The sequence below is a fragment of the Dicentrarchus labrax genome, unplaced genomic scaffold (genome assembly GCF_905237075.1).
Source record: "Dicentrarchus labrax unplaced genomic scaffold, dlabrax2021, whole genome shotgun sequence".
NCBI classification, from domain to species: Eukaryota; Metazoa; Chordata; class Actinopteri; family Moronidae; genus Dicentrarchus; species Dicentrarchus labrax.
In genome coordinates, this window is record NW_026136719.1 from 16,605,985 (window position 1) to 16,627,514 (window position 21,530).

The 21,530-nt window shown below is 40.1% G+C and overlaps 1 protein-coding gene across 3 annotated transcripts in view; it reads right to left on the minus strand.

Annotated features, from left to right (window-relative positions):
* The window catches only part of sbf2 (SET binding factor 2), an 87,260-nt gene that overhangs the window by 44,682 nt on the left and 21,048 nt on the right, over nucleotides 1-21,530 (minus strand). For all 3 annotated transcript variants that reach the window (XM_051380375.1, XM_051380376.1, XM_051380374.1), the window contains exons 3-7: nucleotides 10,903-11,040; nucleotides 6,265-6,399; nucleotides 5,664-5,774; nucleotides 4,334-4,439; nucleotides 183-315 (exon numbers count right to left, since the gene is read on the minus strand). In XM_051380375.1, coding sequence (XP_051236335.1) covers nucleotides 183-315; nucleotides 4,334-4,439; nucleotides 5,664-5,774; nucleotides 6,265-6,399; nucleotides 10,903-11,040 — 623 coding nt within the window. The remainder of the gene's footprint in view (nucleotides 1-182; nucleotides 316-4,333; nucleotides 4,440-5,663; nucleotides 5,775-6,264; nucleotides 6,400-10,902; nucleotides 11,041-21,530) is intronic.

Consider the following 21,530-nt stretch of genomic DNA (forward strand, 5'->3'; position numbering starts at 1 on the left):
TTTTTTGATCTTAAACAGTAATCTTATCCTGTAAATATGCCGGTTTCTGGAACTGAATACAATGATGCACAAAGTTAATCATCAATCGAATCACAAGCCAAGGAAGTCATGACACCAGCTAAGGTGTTAGTGGAAAGTCACATGAGAATCTGTCCCACTGCCGGGCTCAAACACTTACTTACCTGTATTTAAGAGGAAACATGAGGGCTTCCAGGGCGCGACACGCCTCTCCAAGCCTCTGGTAACTGGTGGAGTGGAACAAAACTTTGTGCTCGGTCAGAACCGCACAAAACAGGCTTAGAACATTTTGGATTCCTGGAACGAGAAAACAACCGAGAACGAAAATGAATGAGGTATTTGTTGGAATGTGACTGCCACATTGTTCCAGATCATTCATCAAACATTTGTGGCTATTTGTGGACACAGATTAGAAACACACAATATTCATTAGGGAGTTCAGTTCGTATCCATAACAGCTTCAAGACAGTTTACTGCAATTCAAACCATACAAAATTCTGTAGAATTTTAGCAATGCTAAGCAGGCCAGTCATGCTAAGCTTAATATAGAAGGCTGTAGTGTTATGCGCTGGATGGCAATGTTTGTGTACTGTACTAATCTCACTATGAAGATGCTGGAGTGCTGGGGATGATGCTGCATGACTCCACAATCTGTGGAGTTGATTCAAATCTGATTCCAACTGTGAAACTGAAATGCACCACTTCCTATGCAGCACCAAGAAGGCTGAGCTGTGTTGGTTCTTTGGCGTCTCACTTTATTTCACAAGAGAGCACTAACTTGTCTGCACAGGCTACTGCAGCCTCACTGGTCTATTGAATAAACTGTATGTTTAAATGTAAATTATGGCTCTCTAGTGTGTCTTTGTCTTTGGTAGGCAGAGGTGGCCAAAAGACACACATTCTTTACTCGAGTAGAAGTACAGATAGTTGTGTAAAAAAGATGCTGGTAAAAGTAGAAATAGGTATTTCAACTGGCTGTTTCTGTGCAAAGCTAACCGAAACTTCAAATAGTCTCTCTCTCTCTTTCTCTCATTTATATCTTATTACGTCTGTCATGCATGAAATGCACGATGTTGGGTAGGCATGCAATAATGCAACAATGCAAAAAAAGAGAGGAAAAACTTCCCACCTCTGCTGGCAGGTGAGCACTGCACTCTTTGAGTTTTCCACAGCATGGGGCAAATACATGTAGGCAGAAATATTGAGCAAACTATGGACTAGAGCAATATTTAAGAAATAACGAGGAAAAATAACAGTTTATACATGTAAGTAAATTCATGCAAAATTATTTTTTTTCTTGCAACATTGTTCTTGATTTGCAATTTCAGTGCACTCCATCACAAAGTTACTTTGGTGTTGCAGTCTCAACTGTGGTTTAATATAAAATAAAAGAGCTGAGGAGTCGATGACAACAACTGCAAGAATAACAGTTCACTGCACATAATCTGCACGGTGGCCACTGTTTATTTGAGCCATATAACCTACTGTCCCATGATGAGAAAAACAATACATTCCCACATCTAAATGGGACAGTTTATATTAAACACTGAATATAACCCTATAGGGACACTCATCTCTGAAAAACAAAAGGAAATGACATACTCTCATACAGTATAAATAATATTTCAAATACCGATGTGACAATCAGGAAGAATTCTAAGTTTACAGTTCCTGTTATTGTTTCCTATCAAGCAACTGACAGACCAATTCATCACACATTGAAGTGATAACGAGAGAGGAACACTGGCAGACATAGCCGTGCCACTGGGGGCGCTGAGTCTGGAAGTCTGGCTGCCTGAGCAGAGCTCTTCAGTGATAAACAGGAAACTGAACACAAGCTTCAACAAAATCTGAGTTTAAAAGTTGAACAGGCTTTTAAAACCAAATGACTTGAGCTGTTTCATCTTTTTTAGACACTGTGGGTCCAAATGCTGTAAAATGTTATTTTGTACAACACCTTCTTCTATCAAAAGAGTTGCAGAAGAGCGCTCATTTGAACACCCTATTAAAGGCTCCGATTTCATAATCACACCTCAGATTCAGGTGTTTACTTATCTTATGGAAACAGCGACACACTTCCGAGCCCTAAATAAGAAGTGACAGCAACATCCCCGTACAACAGAAGAGACAAAGGCAACAAACAACAAACAGCAGGGCTGTTGATGGCCGGTTTTATCTCGCACCCGGGGGAATGGACTTCCTGCGCAGAGCGACATGTTTAACACACATTCCTCTCTGGTGACTCTGTGACCTGTACACACAGACCGATGTGCCGACCTGCCTGCCTGTACAGCTTCTAGCCAGTCCTCATATGGACACAAGGATGACCTAATAAGTAGAAACGATGCACTTGTTCTCCCTGCTTACGTGTAGCCGGGTCAGCTGACTTGTGATATTTACCTCCGTGTCAGCACTCAATCAGTGAGTTTTAAAGGCGGAGGAATGATTAACTCGGCCAAAGTCACTTAAACTCAGTATGCCATGAGGGCTTAACTCTCAATCAGAGATTCCTGCATACATTTGTCATGCTACACGATCAAAATCAAACATCATATTTAATAGTTAATCAAAGTGGGATTAACAGGAAAAACAATCTTCTACTTGTTGCTACAACAGTAGGAGGACTGACGACAGATAACTGCACACTTTGTCCCATGTGCATGGTCTGTATGGTCAGAAGACAGACTGAGCAGTTACATGTCTATCGTCTTACATTAGAGGGATTGAAGAATACAGTCATTATTAAAGAAACAGTTCAACATTTTGGGAAATACAATTATTCGAATTCTTCCCAGGAGTTAAATGAAAGCACAGTACCACTGTTATGACTGTATCTATCTATCTGATCTATCTATATAATATCTCCTTTAATCTGTACACAAGTGTAAAAAAGATAGGCTGTGGTTTTAGGCCTAGATGTTTCCCTGTGTTTCTAGTCTTTATGCTAAGCTAAGTTAACCATCTCCTGGCTGTAGCCTTATATTTAGTTTACAGACATTAGATTGGCATTGATTTCCTCATCTAAGTCTTGGCAACTGTCCTATTACTCACAGCACAACAGCACTTTACACTTCTTACTTGACTTTAACATTAATAATTATACAATTTTGACAATAAGTCACACATTGAGCACCTTTCCAACACACATTAATTGTGGCCCTGTAGCTGTTTTGAGGACAATTAGCACTCCATATTGTAATTTACTGCTTAATGGAAACAGGCTTACGAGGACTGAACGGCCACTGCTGGGTATAATATCAAGATTGCTTTGTTTTGTGTATCCAGATTGGCTACAAATGCATGACTTCCACATAACCTTGATCACATGTGTATCGTGCAAATACCCCCCCATGTGCATGTTCACCACTTTGTCCAAACAAACAGAGGATGGTGTGAATACACTCAGGAAATAAAACCCACTCTGTTTTGAAGCACATTCTTCTAATCAAATGAGGCTAAATGATGGCCAACTTTCCATTACAAATCAAATTTCAGGTGACTAATATTTAATTTCACCCTCAGCACTATAATGCACTACAGCTCACTTTATGAGTTATTACAAACCTCTATGTCAAAGGCTGAGGAAAGTGATAAGTACACTCCTAAATCACAGCTGAACTACACAATGAATGAGTCACGGTGAATCAGGCATATTGTATCTTTACCAAAGCACGTATTGCCCGTGCTAAGCATTTACAGTCTGACCCGTTAACATATTGAGTAAACACAGCGAAAACGTGAAACCAGTAAAGTGCATCAAATCTTCATCATGTGCTCGTTCTAGCCCAGACAAAATTACAGAAACACTGATGGGACAAAGCCCACCATAATCTTGCCTCAGACACAGTGGACAAAGTAAGTGTAGAATTAATCCAAGTTCTTAATGGCTCATTGCAAAAGTTTCCTGGTCCTACATAGCTGAAGTTTACCACCATGTGATGGGAAAAGTAGAACTGAGCCTCTAAAAATCTGATAAGGATCAAGACTGAATGAATTTAAAATATGTCACACACATTAAGCTGCTTTATTAAAGCAAAGAAAACTAATGATGAATAATGCCAGTAATATGATAAAAACAAATGTTCTTTATTTATAACAACCTAAAATGCCTTAAAACGTAAGGGGATGTTTTGTAAACGTGACACCCTGCAGCTGTTCATTCAATGAATTCTACAGCAGGATTTACGTTAATAACAAATAAAATAAATGACATGACACAGAGTTACTAACAAGTCACGGTCTGACTCATGAAGTCACTTCCTGTCTTGTAATCTTCCTGATTACAAGTTGGTAGTTAAAAGGTGCCTGGACTCACCCAGCTGCTGGAAGAGCAGAGCAACACTTTTGGATGTGACAGGCAATGTGTCGTTCAGAGGCGTCTGGATGAGCTGCCTGTCTCCTGCTCCCAGGCTAAACAGCTTCTGTAAAGAAAAACAAAAGCAGTAAAGGTCAGAAAACAGTCATGGAAAATTTCTACGGCCATCGTTTACAGGCACAAGCATGTGATCCATTAGGATTTATGAGTGTACTATGGCAGTATCAAATAAAGAAGACACATGCTATTTAGTGCTACACAGACGCTGCAGATGCAGGATTGAATTATTCATTTGAATGGGTTTGATTGATACAGATCCTCAATTAGTTGTTCACCAAAATATGACCGATGCAGGACAGAGTTGCAGCAATATCACTCTCTTATCACGCTCCTAAAAAGATCCTTGAATTTAAAAAATATATTAAAAACATTTCTATAGTATGTATCTGAAATGTGTGGTCAAACTGGTGATGTAACAGTGAAAAGTGGTTGGTAGAGACCTTTAAGATGTAGTATGTAATAGTATGTATGTAATAAAAGGTTCATCTGTCAAGTGAAAAATCAAAGGCCGGGTCTCCATTCATACAATTCTTGACATACCTGTATGTTTAACTAGGTGCTATTTTGACAAATGGGTCTGTTCCACTGCTGAGGTTTTTGCCTAAAGGCAGACTGACTTGAGATTTGTAGTGGCGTCTCGATGGGGAACAGGCCAAATTCTTTCCTCTAACAGAACATCGTTTAAAACAAAAGATGATTTTTACCTCAGTGATGAGGATTTTTACCCAGTGGCAGTGGTACATGTACAGTCATTTTCCAATATGACTGAGACATTCAATTCCAGTTTTTTAATTTTTTTATTGCCTGTAATCTATTGCACTGCATTTATAACCTCACCTTCTGACATTTGGCAGCCAAACTTCAGCAAACAAAATACTAAGTAATGAGGGACATTTTAAATATATATTCCCTTAAACTGTTATAAACACAGTTTAAGAACTCTGCTGTCTTTTTCACTTCTCTAGGCTGAGGTATTTTGCTCCGAGTAACATGATGGAAAAAAATGACGAATATGTATTAGAAAAATTACTGCCTGTGGCTGAACAACAATCTCTGGCACCACCTGAACATGACATTCCTGATTGGCTGCACAGCTAACATAAATCATTTTAGTAGTTGCACCATTGAGCCTCTGCCTCAGAGTCAAACAGGATAGACTTCAACCTTTTCTAGCCCCTTGTCTGGTCTGGATCTGTGAAGATCAGGCCAGCAGCAGAATAGTGAGGTGCTCTGCAGACTTTAGGTGCGCTTCATCTCAGTTGAGACTTACCTGGGATCCACCAGCGACAGGAACCTGGAACGTAAAGAGGTTGGCCACCAGACCCTCTAAAGGGAAACTCAGGCTATCGATGTAAACCGTGTAGATCAGACCCAAGCACCCCTGGAAGGACAACATGTCAAATACAAGTAAAACATTACACAGGGACATACAGAGGATAACTCATCAATATTGCAGCTCATGGTGACCCTTTAACATCTGAGCTATAAAACAAAAAATATTGTGCTTTTGATTAGTCTGTGGCATTTAGGTAATGTTTCACAGCACAGTTTATTCTAACAGCGTGTAGGAACAGAAGAACCTATTAACAGGAATAGCAAGGCTGACCGTGAGTCTGCAAAACCTACGAACAACTCAGTCTGTAATGAAAAGATCAGAGGTGCTTATGCCTCTATGTCTCATTTACTTCACTGAAGTGCGTGCAATGCGCTTAAGCAAACTCGGGCCTATTCTGCACAGTACAAAGCAGATTAGCGTCATCTCAGAACTGCAAGATGAAAGCACTGATTTGACAAAAATTCGGAGTATTCCTCCTGAACAAGACAGAAAAAATATTTTTTAATCAAGATTTAATCATATGGTGTCTTATTACCCGGAATATTTCAGGATAATCCAGCCTGGACACGAGAATGAGACTTTTTGGTGCAAACACTTGAGCTGGCTGGATCAGGCCATCCTCCTCTGCCTCCTCATCTTCATCTCCATCAGCCTCAATACTCTTTGATCCCTGAAACATTAAAAAAAAGAAGCTATTTCAGTTGAAGAGTTCAACACAGTGCCATGGACTACAGACCTTGAACTGTACCGTAGAGCATGCCAGCACTGCTGAGCTCCTACTTTAGCTTGTGAATACATCATGTGCCTCAAACTCATCCCATTGTCCAGAACGTGCCTGGCATGTACTGCACATCACATGTGTTGCACATTCTCCGAGGAAAAATAACTAATGTGCCAAAAACATAAAGAGTTTATGGATGGGCACAAAACTTCTAACACTTTTCATTTGAGGGTGTGTGAAAGTAGAAGTAGTGGAAACAGTATTCCTCCTGTATTCCTCGTGTATGGTCAGCAGTAATGTCTATAATGTGAATTCCTGGATATGAAATGTTAATTTGCTATTTTCTATAGTGGTCCCAGTAATATTTGTTGTTAAGATGTTCTGAAGTCGCGTATTACATGACATGGTTAGGCTACGTATGAGTCAAAAAATGATAGAAATGCAGTTGCAAGAACAATATTTTCCACTCATATCTTAAGATGTTTGAGAACTTATAATTATAATTATCTATTATTAACTCCCCCCTGCTCTTTCATTTGTTTCAATCTGGGGGATGTCTAATTTTGTATTGTATCTGTATTGTTCTGTCAGTTATTGTTATTTGGGTTGGGTTGGGTCTCATGCATGGAAAGGTGTTTTTCTCTCCTACTCTGCTCTATGTTGGACTGTCACAGTGAGTAACCATCGTCTCTATTACATACATCATACATACATACATACATACATCGTCGCATCTGTGATGTGCTGTTAGGCTGCATTGATAGTATGGACCGGTTACTGAGGAGAAGCCTAGCTGAGCTGAACCTAGCAGCTTTAACTAACTGAAGATAAAGCTATTATTGGGAGCTGACTGCCAGGTCTTAGCTCAACTTATACACAAGGTGAGAACAAGGTGGGGCCCACGTAGAACAAGGACATGGACTAAAAGTCAGTAGCCGTCGACGGCTGCACTTAGACAAATTTTCGTACCTGTTCATTTTGAAAGAGCGACCACCAACTGTCAGACACCCAGTGTAACTTCATCACTCGCTCGCTCAGTACCTCACAGTTTTTCACGTTTATAGTGCTGGCCCTCACTTTGCTTTGGCCCAGCCAAAAATAGACAGCACAAAACTCTTGCAACAGACAAAGTCATAGCTTCAGGCCCAAAAAATCTTAAAAATCCTCCTTTGTCTCCAGAGAGGAGATACACATTTCTGAATGTTTGGACTATTAATTATCTTGTTTCCCAATCGTTCCCCATTCAGCACAGCTGCTCATCCCACCAGAGCCATTAAATGAACACAACAGATTTTCTAAAATTATGAGGTTAATAAAAGATCTCGCCTACAAAGAGACTAAATCAGATGAGTGAATTTCCTTAGAGGAGAACCAAAATTAGTTTAATGTTGCTTCCCACTTGGAGTCACATATTGCACATAGCAAATGCAAAACATCAGAGACATTAGTAACAAAAACAAAGATGCTAACAACATTATTTAATACTTATTTAGCAAGATATTTAATTTACAGTTTGTCAAAAACATACTCTATGTGCACGTACATATGCAACGGTTATCCATTTTTGTGGGGTATTAAGTATTCAAAAGCTTATAAATGTGGGCAATGATATTACGAGAAACAAAGAATGACCTGGAAACACAAAATGGTCACAGGATTCAGTCCACTTTAACAGGAAACTCTCCTCTCAAAGTAAACTGAATTCAGGTATTTTAAGTGCACAGTTTACTGTATGTCAAATGTAAACTATAGAGTAATTTGATCCGAAATGTTATCTACCTCTCCCCAAAATCAGGACAAGCTTGTCAATCTGGTTCTAATTGTCTCTATCGGGGATCCACGAGCCCTATCAGGACACTGATACACCAACCTCATTCCTAACTAAAGCCCTTGTCACAATCTGGTATATTTCTACAGGCAATGAAAACATGCCATAAGTGCTTCAGTATCTCGGGACCTAGGAGTATGGGATCAAAATATCCCATTCAGATGGGGGTCGTATTATACCATTATTCTTAGGATTTGGTTCAATTATTAGACAAAATACATTCCTCCGCCGCCTGTCTGGACTCTCCACTGGAATCCAACTGCGTAGATAAGGATGTCAGTTTATAGAATAAAGATTGTTAAAACACCCTCACGTTTCAAGAAGATCTTCAGTCCCATACGCTGAATCCAGGAATGTGTGTGTTATTTTGCAGGAACATGATATCTGTACGGGGCCAAATATAGCCTAAATGTAATAATGAACTGACAAAAAAGGTAAGGTGGCCTTGTGGTTGAAGAGTCTATCATATTCAGAAGTTTATAGGTCTAATCTTCACAATACGGTGATGTATTAATATAGTAATAATGTAAAATACACAAAGCACCCATGTTGCTCTTGCTCAAGTGTCTTTCTGGCACATGCAAACATCTCACTTACTGTGACTTCACTTACTGTGAGCTGGTTTAGACACTATTCTATTTCAATAATGAAAATAAAAGCTCACAGGATGGTATAGTCAGGTATGTCTATCAATGTGTTACTAACATAAATTACCCATAATGAGAAACTATAAAAATACTTTGTACAACTTCCTACTTCTGGCATGGTGTCCCTGAGTGAAAGCATAGTCTAACATAGTCTCTTTAAAAAAAATCAGTTTTACAACCTGTCTGATAATAAACAGTGAAGTGAGAAAGAAAATTTGGGACTTTCTGAGGTCTGTGCAGACATGATTTGATTGTGTTTGTCACTGGCTGTATGATTCCTATTATGAGTGAGGTGAAATGAAACTAATGTTTGTACATAAATCAAAGTATATCTAGTATGTGGAGCTCCTTCCTACCGTGCACCTGGTAAATATCTGGCACAATTCGTGATTAAACTCAATAAACTTCTGGTGCAAAAACAGTGTCTTTACTGCTTTTTCCTCATGCAGACCCAATATAAACATTAAATGTAGAGTGTGTGTGAAAAACAGTTTACAGCCCTCACTAATAGCCATGCCAGTCCCCAGATAACAGTAAACAAAGACACAATTACAAAATCATTAGGCCACATAATCAAGTCTAAATCTGTTGTTAATGGTAAATCATATTCTCTCCACTCAGTCAGTGTGTGAGGACAGAAAACAGACCAAGGACGATTAAGGTTTCAGTATTAAATGAAGATGATCCACGGGCCTGCAGTCCACAGCCGAAGGACTACACCAAGCAGTTACGAGCAATGACAATTACGTCTGTTAGTAGACTCTTCCAAAAAGGACCCCATAACAGTTAACAAATAGGCTATTTTTGGTTGTTTTCTACCCTTTGATGTGACAATTTCCCTTCTCATGCTTTAGAACGGACGTGGAAAAATGTGCCCGGTTGTTCAAACAGAAGAATGTTTGTGTAATTATGATCTGATTCACACAACAAGCTGAAATGGTAAAGTAATGAGGAAAAGATGCACTACTACAGTATTCAGCAAACAAACATTTCTTGTACATGATGGAATTTCGCATTTAAGCTGAAAAATGTTTTGCTGATCTTCCTGTAAGGTGATTGAAGACTGCCTCCCACATGTGAAAGGAAGTGAAGTCACAGTGGGCAGAGCGACAAGAGTCATTTAAGGCCTCAAAGTCAAACACAGTGAAACAATTAGACTGGTATTTTGTGGGCTTTTGGCAGGAAGAGACATTAACAAGATCATTCATAAGCATAAAAATGATCACATCCAAACAAATCTGTTGAAATCAATCATTTTTGGGGGTTTTGAACATTTGCGCCATGACCATTAATCTATAATCAACACAACCTTGTATGCACAGGTAAATCAAATGAAAAGCGCTGGTGGAGAACACAGGTCGATCCTCTCCCTTAACAACAGCATCCTTCAGCCAGCTCACGATTTATTAGCCTGATTTAAGCAGACTTTTGTTTTCTACTAATGCCTCAAATTCTGGAGGACATCTCACAAACGACAGACATTCCTGAGAGTGTCTGGCACTTTCTTTACTTTTAAAAAGTGCCAAAGACGGTAAAAAAACAAAACAAATCCCAATAAGCTGAAAATGGAAGAGAGAAAATGAGAACCATCACACTGCTGATGGCCTCTAAGAGTCAGGAGATAAAAGAAGATGAATTGTGACCTCATGCTCATCAGGAGTCCATCACGAGTCTAGTGGTTCAGTGTTTATCACCTCACAGGCCTCAGCCCTATGTGTAGTTTACATGTTATTTGTATGTTCTTGTGGGGTTTCACATGATGCTCATGTTTACTCCAACAGTCCTAAAACAGCTGTACAGCAGTATACTGAATTCTGGGATAAGCTACAGGTTCCTGTGACCTTGAAAGTGATCGAGGTGTTAGAGAGAATAAACAAATGAATTGATGCATGAATGAAAACAGCAGAAAAGGGGCTCAAAACAAAGACAAAAAGACCTTCGAAACCTTTATTGGCACTGCATGTGTTTCAGTCATACCTGCAAATTGACCTCAGCCTCATAGAAAGTGAGGCAGGAGCAGTAGTGTCGGTCTGAATCGATATCTGTCAGCACAACGGTGAAGAAGGTAGGTACTTTCCTATCCCTGGACAGCCTCCAACCTCCAGGCTGGCAGAACTGAAAAGATAGTGAGAGAGAATTCATTGAGAATATTAGAGAGGACAATTCACACAACATGGTCTAATATACTCAGCGTTACATTGACTGATGTTACATTATCTGTTCAAGAGAGAACCATTGCTGGAATCATTCGAATTCAGTGTGTTTGTTGAAGATCTGAAATTGTTAAAAGCTCAGTGGTTATTATATGCCCTGAGACTTTCTTCCAACAACCCCCCACGTTCAAACCTTAAATGGAAATGGCATCAGGCATATTACAGTGCCCCCACAGAGAGACAGGATGTCCTGCTTCAGAGCAGCAATTACATCTGCTCATCAGAGTGGGAAGTGGCACATTCAGTATTTATTTTCCTTGAAAGTCATCAGCAAAGATGCCAGGCAAAACTGCCTGAACTCAGTCACTCTCTGATCATAAAAGGAAACAAATGGAAAAAAAATAGCCAGGAACTGAGCAAATTACCCACTGCACATTGCACAGCAGATTAAATTACGGTTGAAATTGAGACTAACGAAAAAATATTTAGACGGTATACAATATGTTGATTTAAGGTTGATCCCTGTAAACTGTTTCAATTCTGATGGTCTGGATTAAAGATTCAATCTTATTGGCTTTTGAGTAAAGCAGACTTGTATTGTAAAGTATTATGATTCTCCAGGAGGTATGTCAAATCTTCCTGGAATAACCTATTATTTATACTCTTGTTTACTGGGGATTTTAGAATCACATAAATCAACTATTTTCGATGCATGACAAAACAGAGCCATTTTTAGCAAACTACGGGCACTGTAACTCAGAAGGACTGTTACCATAATAAAAAGCATATCAAACAGCTTTTACGTCTCAAGGAAACAGTGTGAGTCACAACCAATCCAGACACAAAACATCTGCAAAGTGTGGAAAAAAACAAGCTTTTTCCAGTACAGTGTTTTGTTGGACATACAGTTTATCAATAAACAGATTTTTATGGATGGAGACTTCGCAGATATGTCCTCATACACCGACAGGATTAACAACAATGTCACTTGTACAAGCCAACACCACCCACTAATATGGGTTCATAAAGCAAAATGACCACTATCTCAAAACAAGAGAAACAAGGGGTTAATGATGGAATAGATAGATTATTATCTGAGAGACAAACTTCGTGGCACATAAGAGAGCAGAGGGCCAAAATATGTGAGGCAGGCGGGCATTTGGTTGGAGAGATGAGTGTTTGTGTCTGGCCTCTCTCTCTGTTTTTGCTGGAGGCCCAACTGGCCCTGGCTCTGAATACAGTGTTTAGACTGCTCCTCAGGGGTTACACAGGGGATCACCGGACACATGGAGGAAGAGAGGAGGCTGGGTAAAAGGAGGGGTGGGTGAGGGCAAAAACAGATGGATTGACAGAGAGATGGATCTGTGTACAGCCAAAGACAAATATACCAGCAAAGGTAGCGTCTCTTGGGCAGAAAGAGAAGGGGAGTATAGACAGAGAAGGAGAGAGGAGAGTTGAAGAAGAGACGAAGAGTGGGAGAGCAATGGAGATTAAGAGCGGAAGGGGGGGGGGGTTTGGCTTGTTCAGCCTGGAGGCTTGGACCAGGATGCTACCATCTTCCAGCAGATACAATAGCTCACAGGAAATCTGTTAAACCTGCTTTGTGGTAAGGTGTGTGTGTGTGTGTGTGTGTGTGTGTGTGTGTGTGTGTGTGTGTGTGTGTGTGTGTGTGTGTGTGTGTGTGTGTTTACACTCAGGCCAGACAGGACTCAAGGACAAGTGCAGATAACTGTGATCCTGTCCTAAACTATTCCAACTATGCCATTCATTGTTGTCAAAGAAGAGATAAACACCTTTGGTACTGCATAGCTAAGAAGATCACAGGAGATACAACATCCTGTGTGTGTGTGTGTGTGTGTGTGTGTGTGTGTGTGTGTGTGTGTGTGTGTGTGTGTGAGAGAGAGAGGGACTAACTGTAAGGGAGTGCGACATGCAGAGAGCACGTGGAGGCGCGATGGCGAGAAGATTCATTGACTTCCCTGATATTAAATCAGTGTTTCCCTTAAGTCGTTATCTCGCCCGTAGGTCTGTGGAGAGATACTGGAGAGCTGGCGCACGTTCAAAGACACTTTGGGGACTCCAGTGTTTAGTAAACTTCACTTTATTCAGGAACCATTGCATCCAGACATGACTACTGACATCATTTTACATAAGACTTACGGCTCTTTAACAACGAAGATGAATAACTGTCTTGCTTAAACTTTGAAGTTGGAGCCAACAAGTTTTTACAAAAGGGGCAGTCAAGTAAAATACATCTTGTATGTATCGTTCCCTGCTGCACTTTTATATAAATATTTGGTTTGTTACTAAGGCTTTAAGCATATTTTCATGCATTATCCGCTTATGACTCTCATTGTGAGTTTTAGTGTCTACAACAACTGAGCATGCATCCGACATAAAGGTGTTTATATGTGATGTTTGTGAATAAACTATTTGATCCAGATGTCTTGGTGATTTCAGCATCTGCCCTGCTTTTCTGCAACACAAGCAGGGAAATCCCTGAATGGCTGCAATACTTTCTGATGTTGTTCATCAGTTTAAATGTAACTACGCACAACCGTGTGTAGACAGAGAAAACATCCAACTTGAAAAATGATTGAATTTGTAAATCCGTCAAACACAGAGTTCAGTGTGGATATGAACACACACGGCCACATTTCTGTGGGTTGTCCTAGTAAGCAGAACAATGGATGGATAATAAACGGGGGGAACAAAAGCAAGTCTGTCAATTCTGCCTTTCTTTCTTCATGTCCTGCTGTGCTACATTCTGCAACCAAAAACAGTGAATGAAACAGATTGTCCAGGTGGGAGCAGAGCTGAGGGAACAACAAGTGAAAGCACTGACTGACAGCATCAGACACAATCTATACTGTACATTCAGCTATAGCATGACAGAGGAATCCACTGCCGTGCAACAGGTGCAAAGAATCATGGAACATAGCCTTTATACAGCACACATACACACACACAAACACAGCAGAGAGAGAAAGGACATCTCCCACATCTCCCAAATTAGACCTTAGTCAAGTGACAAAGGAACTCTGGGACACACTTGCTGTATTAATGTCAAAGCCGAGTAAACTGCTGCCCTCCGGCTAAACCCTCTGCATCACATCATGTGCTGCCGCCTGGTATGACCGTCTCCCACCCAACTGCACTATTCACCCACTCAACCAGTGACACTGGATCTGCAGTCTGACCTGCTAAGCATCGTCACAGCAGAGTGCTTGAAGATCAGCATCAATAAAAGGAGAAAAAACCCAGAGAGGTTTATCAGGACGGGGCTGCATTCTTATACTGTGAGACTGTGAGACATTAATGCCGGGTCAGGCCGGCGCAGGCCAGATATAACTGGTGCGGCAGCCACTGCTGAAGATGACTCAGGGCAAAGAGGCAGCGATAATGGTAGTCAGCTTTGTCTTTCTCCGGTATGATACAGCTGAAACATGACTAGAAACAGGTTTATTGTGTTTTTATTATGACCCAAACAGAGTCAGAGTCCTGCACTTAGGGAAATGCAAACAGACTTTGAAGGGTCATAAAACCCTTAAAGAGTTCCCATTACCACAAATGAGCACAATCCCGCAAATCCTTTCGGAGAGCGAGTTATTTCATAATTTGGTTGAGTTACAAACCCAAAAGAAATCAGGCACTAAAGTTCTTCCATGTTTTCTCGCCACAGAGATAAAATCTGTGTAGGCTAAGCTGTCTCCCCTGATCTGAACGTCAGCAAGAATGACCTAAACCGAAAGAGAGAAAAAAAGAAAAACACTTTCCACACTCCCCTGACTTCAATGTGAAACAGTTTGTTGCATGGAATGAAATAATTTGGAAAACGATTGTGAGGAAATTGTAGGAATGTGGACAGCCAATCTCAAATCTTCGAGCAGGAACTGAAAGAAAAATGTGAAAAAAATCTGAATCCATCTATAATGATTCTAACTCCCAGACAATACTGGTGAACTGTAGACAAAGCCTAGATGTAAAGTTTAAGCCAAGACAATGTGGTCAGGAAAACTCGAGCAGCAGATGTTCACTACACCGTGCACTTTAATCATCCTCTTCCCGCTACCTTGTTCTTTCCCCATTCATGCTGAAGAGCTACATGCCAGGAAGATAACACAATGATGGAAAGTGAAGTGCGAGGTGTCAGGGGCCTTAGAGAGGGACTGGCGGGTGGGGGGTGAGAAGGTCAATGGCGTGCTGCCTGCCCAGAATGCCTGCTTTATCAGGCCTGCAGGATGAACAGCGTACAAAACAAACCAGACACTCCAGTCGCTCCAGTCGAGTGGTTTGGCGCAGGCACATGCATCTCCATCTCCTCAAGGTCAGTTTGAATACAAGACACAAACCTGTCAACAAAATGACCATAATGGCACTGTTATCCAAAGACTATTTAGTGGTTGCAATGAGTTAATTTACTTCGCCAAAGCTTAGCTCCATCTCTGAATGCTCCGTGGTGCATCTCCTCTCCACTTCCATTCCTCAACCTTGCTTCCCCACTGTCACCAACACTCCTGGTTCCCCTTTGCTGATCTGTTATGCAATACCCAACGCATATGGTTCATTTTAGAGATAGATATTTTTAGATGATCATGATGGACCACAGTAATTTAAAAGAAATGTCTAGTCAGGCATGACAGGAAGAGTCATCTTGCAAATATTGCAAACTATACTGTTCATAGAAAGCTTCATGAATGCCATATGTGTAGGAAATGTAACACCAGAAAACAAACCTACTACAAGATGTATTTTTAGTGCAAATGTTACGTTTTTCTTAGCCAGGCACAGTCCAGCAACAAGATCACAAGGACAATTCTGCTGAACCCCCCATTTCTCCAGCATCCCTTGGGAAAATCTGTTCACTTCAGGGCGAATACTTGGGTTTATTTCAAAACACAGCATAAATTAAAAACATACTGCCAGTTCACCACATACAACTTCAAAACAGAAATGCATAAAGAGGCAAATAAAAAGGACCCTTTGGAGAATCAGACATTCCTAAGCCTAAATCAATTCACTGTCGAATTAATTCATCCCGCTCTCTCAACCTTACTCCTTACGCTAACCCTGAAGCGTCTGTGCTATGTTCATGGTTGGTACGAGAGTCCCGAACATTATTATTTTTGGCAAAAGTAGGTTGACAAACACCATATCTTCCAAGCATAAACCGGTTGAATCATAGTTCAGCGTAAAAACTGCTGAGAAATGGGAGTCAAGAGTACAAAAATTCCCTGTCAGAATCCAAGGAAAGTCCATGGATTTTCCCAGCACTGTAACAAGTTCTAGTGGTAAAACTGATATTAATCAAAACAATAATAATCCAATGATCCAATTGGTGTGACAGAATCTGTCAAAACAGAAGGGTAAGTGTAAAGCTTACGGCATTATAGCTATAACAATCAATGACTAAGGAAGGACCCAGTCTGTCATGTATCAACATTCCTGCTCATACAGCTTACTGGGTTAATCACTGCCTGACAGACTGTACTTTTTAGACAAGATTAAAGTTATGTCAAAGCCAGGTGTCTTATATTAAACAGAAATCTGGTTAGACAGTGCAGTTGGCTTGCACGGTAAACTATTATGAATTTAGCTTAAGTACTGGTAGATAAGTGACAATGACTACTGGGCACAGCACATGTTATGTTTTACACGTGGATGAGCAGACTTTGTAATTTCAAACACTATAGTAGGTTCATGTAAAATAATAAAAATTCAAGCCAGTGGCCAGCGAGGGGTAAAAGAATTACAGGCAGTGTACAATTTCTCAGCGTTTTTTTTTTTTATTCTGGCATTTATGATAGTCATGGTGAAAAACACAAAACATAACTGTCCCACTTGGGTTCTACCTGGCCTTCAGCTCAAACATTTACAGGACGTGGAAGTGAGGTATGGAGACATTCGGCTGAACCGGCGATTCTACTGAATATTTATAATTTGCAATTATTTACAGTTTGCTTGACATAAATATTTGTGGGGAAAAAAAGAGCCTATTTTAATACAAATACACCCAAATAACTGATTTACACTATTACGTAAGTGACTCCCACTAGTGTACAGACCCCCCCCCCCAAACCTCGATTGCCTGCAGCCGTGCATCTGGCTTTTACGCTAAAGTCAGACATCTTTCAAATCCTATACAGTGTCTTTAAGTACAGCTGAACAAAGGGGAAATGAAAACAAGAACCTGGTGGTGAACATTAAAAGACATCAACGTTCTTCCCACCACCAGAAATTCACTAAATGCAACTCGACTGGGTCAGATTGTTTAGTATTTTATATACGTATATTCTTGAGACTTCAAGTTATTTTTCTGCATTCTTTTAGTTTTACCATTATTTTTTTATTCTTCATCAGGTCTGATCTGTATATTTATACCTCTATAAGCTGACAGTAAACATGGCTGTTTTTTTTATTTCATCTGCAAAAAGTAAACAAAATGAAACTTCAAAACACATTTCTGAGCACATGGAGTGATGAATGAAAGAGCAGGGTAAACAGCTTTGTCCCGAGGTTGTAGATCAGTACAATGGCTGTCCTGCGTCAGACTGCTGAGCCCCGGCCTTTACAGCACAGTAAGATAATGGCTGATAATGACCTGGCTGTGGAACAGGTGCTTCCTCCACTGCCTTGTGGGGGCCCTGGCTAAGTTACAGTATTCACCATGAGCCTCAGTCTCACTTCTGCCCTTAATAAGCTCAGTTCAAACCACAATGTGTTTTGTTCCTCTCCCAAATACACTAATGCAGTGTCAAGAGTGAATGTGAATATGTGCAGTACGTGTCAGTGTGTATGAACATGAGGAAATAAGTTTCTCTGTGTATCACACAGGAAGATGTTTGCCAACAAAAGCCTTTTTCTCCCTTAAAGCTTCACACACAAATCTCTTAAAGTTGTTGTTGGTCAAGACACCATGTGAAAAGAGGCCTAGTTCATTCAGTAATTAATATGACAATATAAGTATTTAATTCCTTCTTGAAAACTATCCAAGTAAGTGACTGTCTCCCCCTAAATGTCTGGAAACTGGACCAGACAGGACAAGAGGAGCCAGCCCTCTGAGTGGAGAATAATAATAATAATAATAACAATAATATGCTTGCTAATAATAGTAGAAAAAAAAAAACTTGGCACCTGACCACAAGAGCTCTGAATATGGTGTTCTAAAACAACAACAAGGGATGTCGTCTCTGACGTACCTTAATCGAGTTGTCCAACCTCTCATCCTCTCTCCAAAGTCATATCATATGTGAATGCGCTCCAAGTATTTTTTATGGATAGCAGATAACAGAAGAAATGCCACAAAAGTTTGTACAGACTCTGTGAAAAGTAGAAGTTCTCTGTTTAAACTTGCATATTATAGTGATTTATAGAGTAGTTGTAGTTGATGGCCCGAGCAGTTTAGGCATTAGACTTGAAATTGAGTGAAACATCCACACTAAGACGTGAACTCTTTGAACATGTCAAAGTATGTGGAGCAAGACAGTAACTTGGTAAAATGGTTCCTACTCAACCTTTATTTCTCCAAAATAAACACAACTGCAAGAAATCACATGATATATAAGCAATATATAAGTATTGCTACTAGAAGAAATTCAGCAGGAAACTATTTGTTAAGACAATGACATAAAACAGTTATTATAGGTTGAGGCTATTGTCATTATCTGGAAAAAAACCCACTTAAAACATGAAATTATATGAAAATACATAGTTTCTGTAGCTGTCTATATTTTATAAATGTCTTTGTTTAATAACAAAGACATTTGTCAGCACTGTCAAATCACAGCTGTATATGTAAATTAATGGTGCAGCACAAACCCACCTAGGGGCAGTCTATAAGAATATAGCAATATGACCGGTTCTATAATACTGTATGAATTGAGGGTTTGACTCTAAAACTGGCCTCCAGATGCCATGCTGCTCCTCAAACCCAAAGAGACAAACAGGGTTTGACAAAGCGAGAGCCCCCCCACTCTTACTTGTATGCCTAAAAATGTAAGTGAATATCAGAAATGTAATGTATTACTGTTATCATGCTGTCAGTGGCTGAAGCTGCTCCAAAGAATTTGACTATGTTTCACTTAGAATTTCAAACATCCAGCCAATGTCAATGAGAGTACTTCTTCTCATTTGAAACTCGGCAGGCTCAGCATACAGCAGTTTGGACCATATTTGATGTAAAAGGAATCATTACAACAAAAAGTTTTTGGCTGATGAAGAAGCTCAAAAGGAGAACACCTGAAACTGGTCGTGTACTGCATTCATCAGACACTACTGGAACATTTTTGATAACGGAGGGGAAATGTTTAAGTTTGGAAGTAAATTAGTTAAATCTCTTTTTATATATGGAGGCAATGAGTATGTGGAAGTATGCAGGTGTAAGAATTCAAGCTACGTCCCCAGCCACTGACCCTGGTGTCAGCAGCAGTCAGTACATTTATTACTAGCAACAGTGGCATTCACCAGTAGCCAGTTAGAGGGGTGTCTGGAGCCAGCCAGCTCTCCAGATGGAAGGGAGGACATTTATAGGGTGCTGCAAAACGTACTTTACTTTTGGACCTGTTCACCTGGCTACTGGCACAGTACATATTTTTGCCAGTCGTCAGAGAGAAGGTCACTTGTCATCAGCCCTTTTGTGTGTTTTTTTTTTTTTAGTTTGGAGGGTAGCTTTTAATTTGAAACGCCCAGAAGTCTGAAACACCTAACTCCCAAAAGAACTATTTTAACATAAACCAATAAAACCAAAAGCTTCTACTGTATTTCAGCTGAAATAATGTGTGCTTCCCAGTGTACTGTGGCTTCATTTCATCCTGTGTATTCCCATTTCCTGATGAACTCATAGTGCTTTTCAGCATGGAAACTCCTGCTTGCTCGACAGCTCCAGCTTTGTTTCCTGATGTGTTTAGCTTCACTGGCACACGAAGCATTGATTACTCATGTGTGGATCTTCCTGACAAACACATGATCCCATTCTCCCCCTGGCTGGAACGGCATCCTGCTATCTGGAATGCACTGTTTAGTTTTTCTCTCATAGTTTTTACAAACATCATAAGACCGACGTGCAGCGCGACATGTCAAGTTATGGTCACTTGAGTCAATCCATCAAGTGATTCAATTAGGTTACATTGTTTCATCGGTCTGGGGTTTGGCACAGAGCCTAAAAACTGACTAAACAAGGCTGCTGATTATGAACAATGCAGTTAAGCTTTGTCATGGTTTGCTTAGCCAACCTGCTGAGAGAACAAGGCCAGACCAATGACTCCACAGCAATAAGGATGAGTCGTCTCCCATGTCAACTGAACCTGACCTGAAGCCCACAGACTCAGGTCACACTGGAGTCAGACCTTGAAGTATTCTTTTTCTGAGACGATATGTGTGAAAAAAATCATCCTATTATTACATTTCTGCTGAAATTTGTTACCCCAGCCTTGCAGTCATATCAACTTCCAACATGACACCAGCAGTTTACAAATTGTCTGAATAACTCGAGCATCCTTCCTGGAAGTGCGAGCCACGTTCCTCATTACAGCAGGGATTTCAAGAAGTTCTAGAGAAGAGATATGACACAAATGTTTACAGTCTGGTCAAGTTAGGTCAAATTCCTTAATCAGAGGAAGTTGGGCCCCAAGATGACATTTTTTAAATTCCATGTGTATACATTTTTGTCAGAGGAAAACACATAGGGGTGTATGATGGCATTACCTACACTATACAGTACATGTGTCTATTGTGATGTGAGGGTTTGAAACTAAATTTTATGTAACTTTATTTCAAATAATCTTAGATTCTCTCAGCTATCAGCTAGCCTTGGATTAGCCTACTGTAAGACTGCATTTGATTTACTTCTAACTGACTGCTTTTGTGTTTGGATGGAGGGTTGAAGGACTCTTGTATTGCTGTTCAGTAGTGTGAACTGGAAGAAGCAATTCAGAAATATGTGATCACACACTAACAAAAGGATAATAATCAAAACACAAAGCCTGACTCATTTAATAGTTCCCGGTCCCCAAGCGCCTAAAACACCTATTACTCTTCCATATCTTGATTAAACTTTTGAACCTAATTGACACATTCTATGTTAAAAGTTGCAACCCTTCTTCTCAGAGCCAAAACTCTTCAGTCCAGAACACGTAGACATCATACGCATACTGCTGCAATCATTTGACTGATTGCTGATTTAGTCTTTCTACAGCCAAAGTCTGCTCTTGAGTGAGGATTAAAAGAATAAAACTGCTTATAAATTAGAAAGGCGCTCTTTGTCACTCAGGTGTAGCCCACAGCCACAACTGAATGCACCGATATTCTTTTTTTGACAGAAGGAAGACATATCCCAAGAACATATTCTCCTCCATTCATATATCTCCCACTGTGTTGAAAACGTGGACAATTCAATTCAACAATAATATCAAACTGCATGTGCAGGTCCTTTACCTGCACAGTGCCAGCAAGATA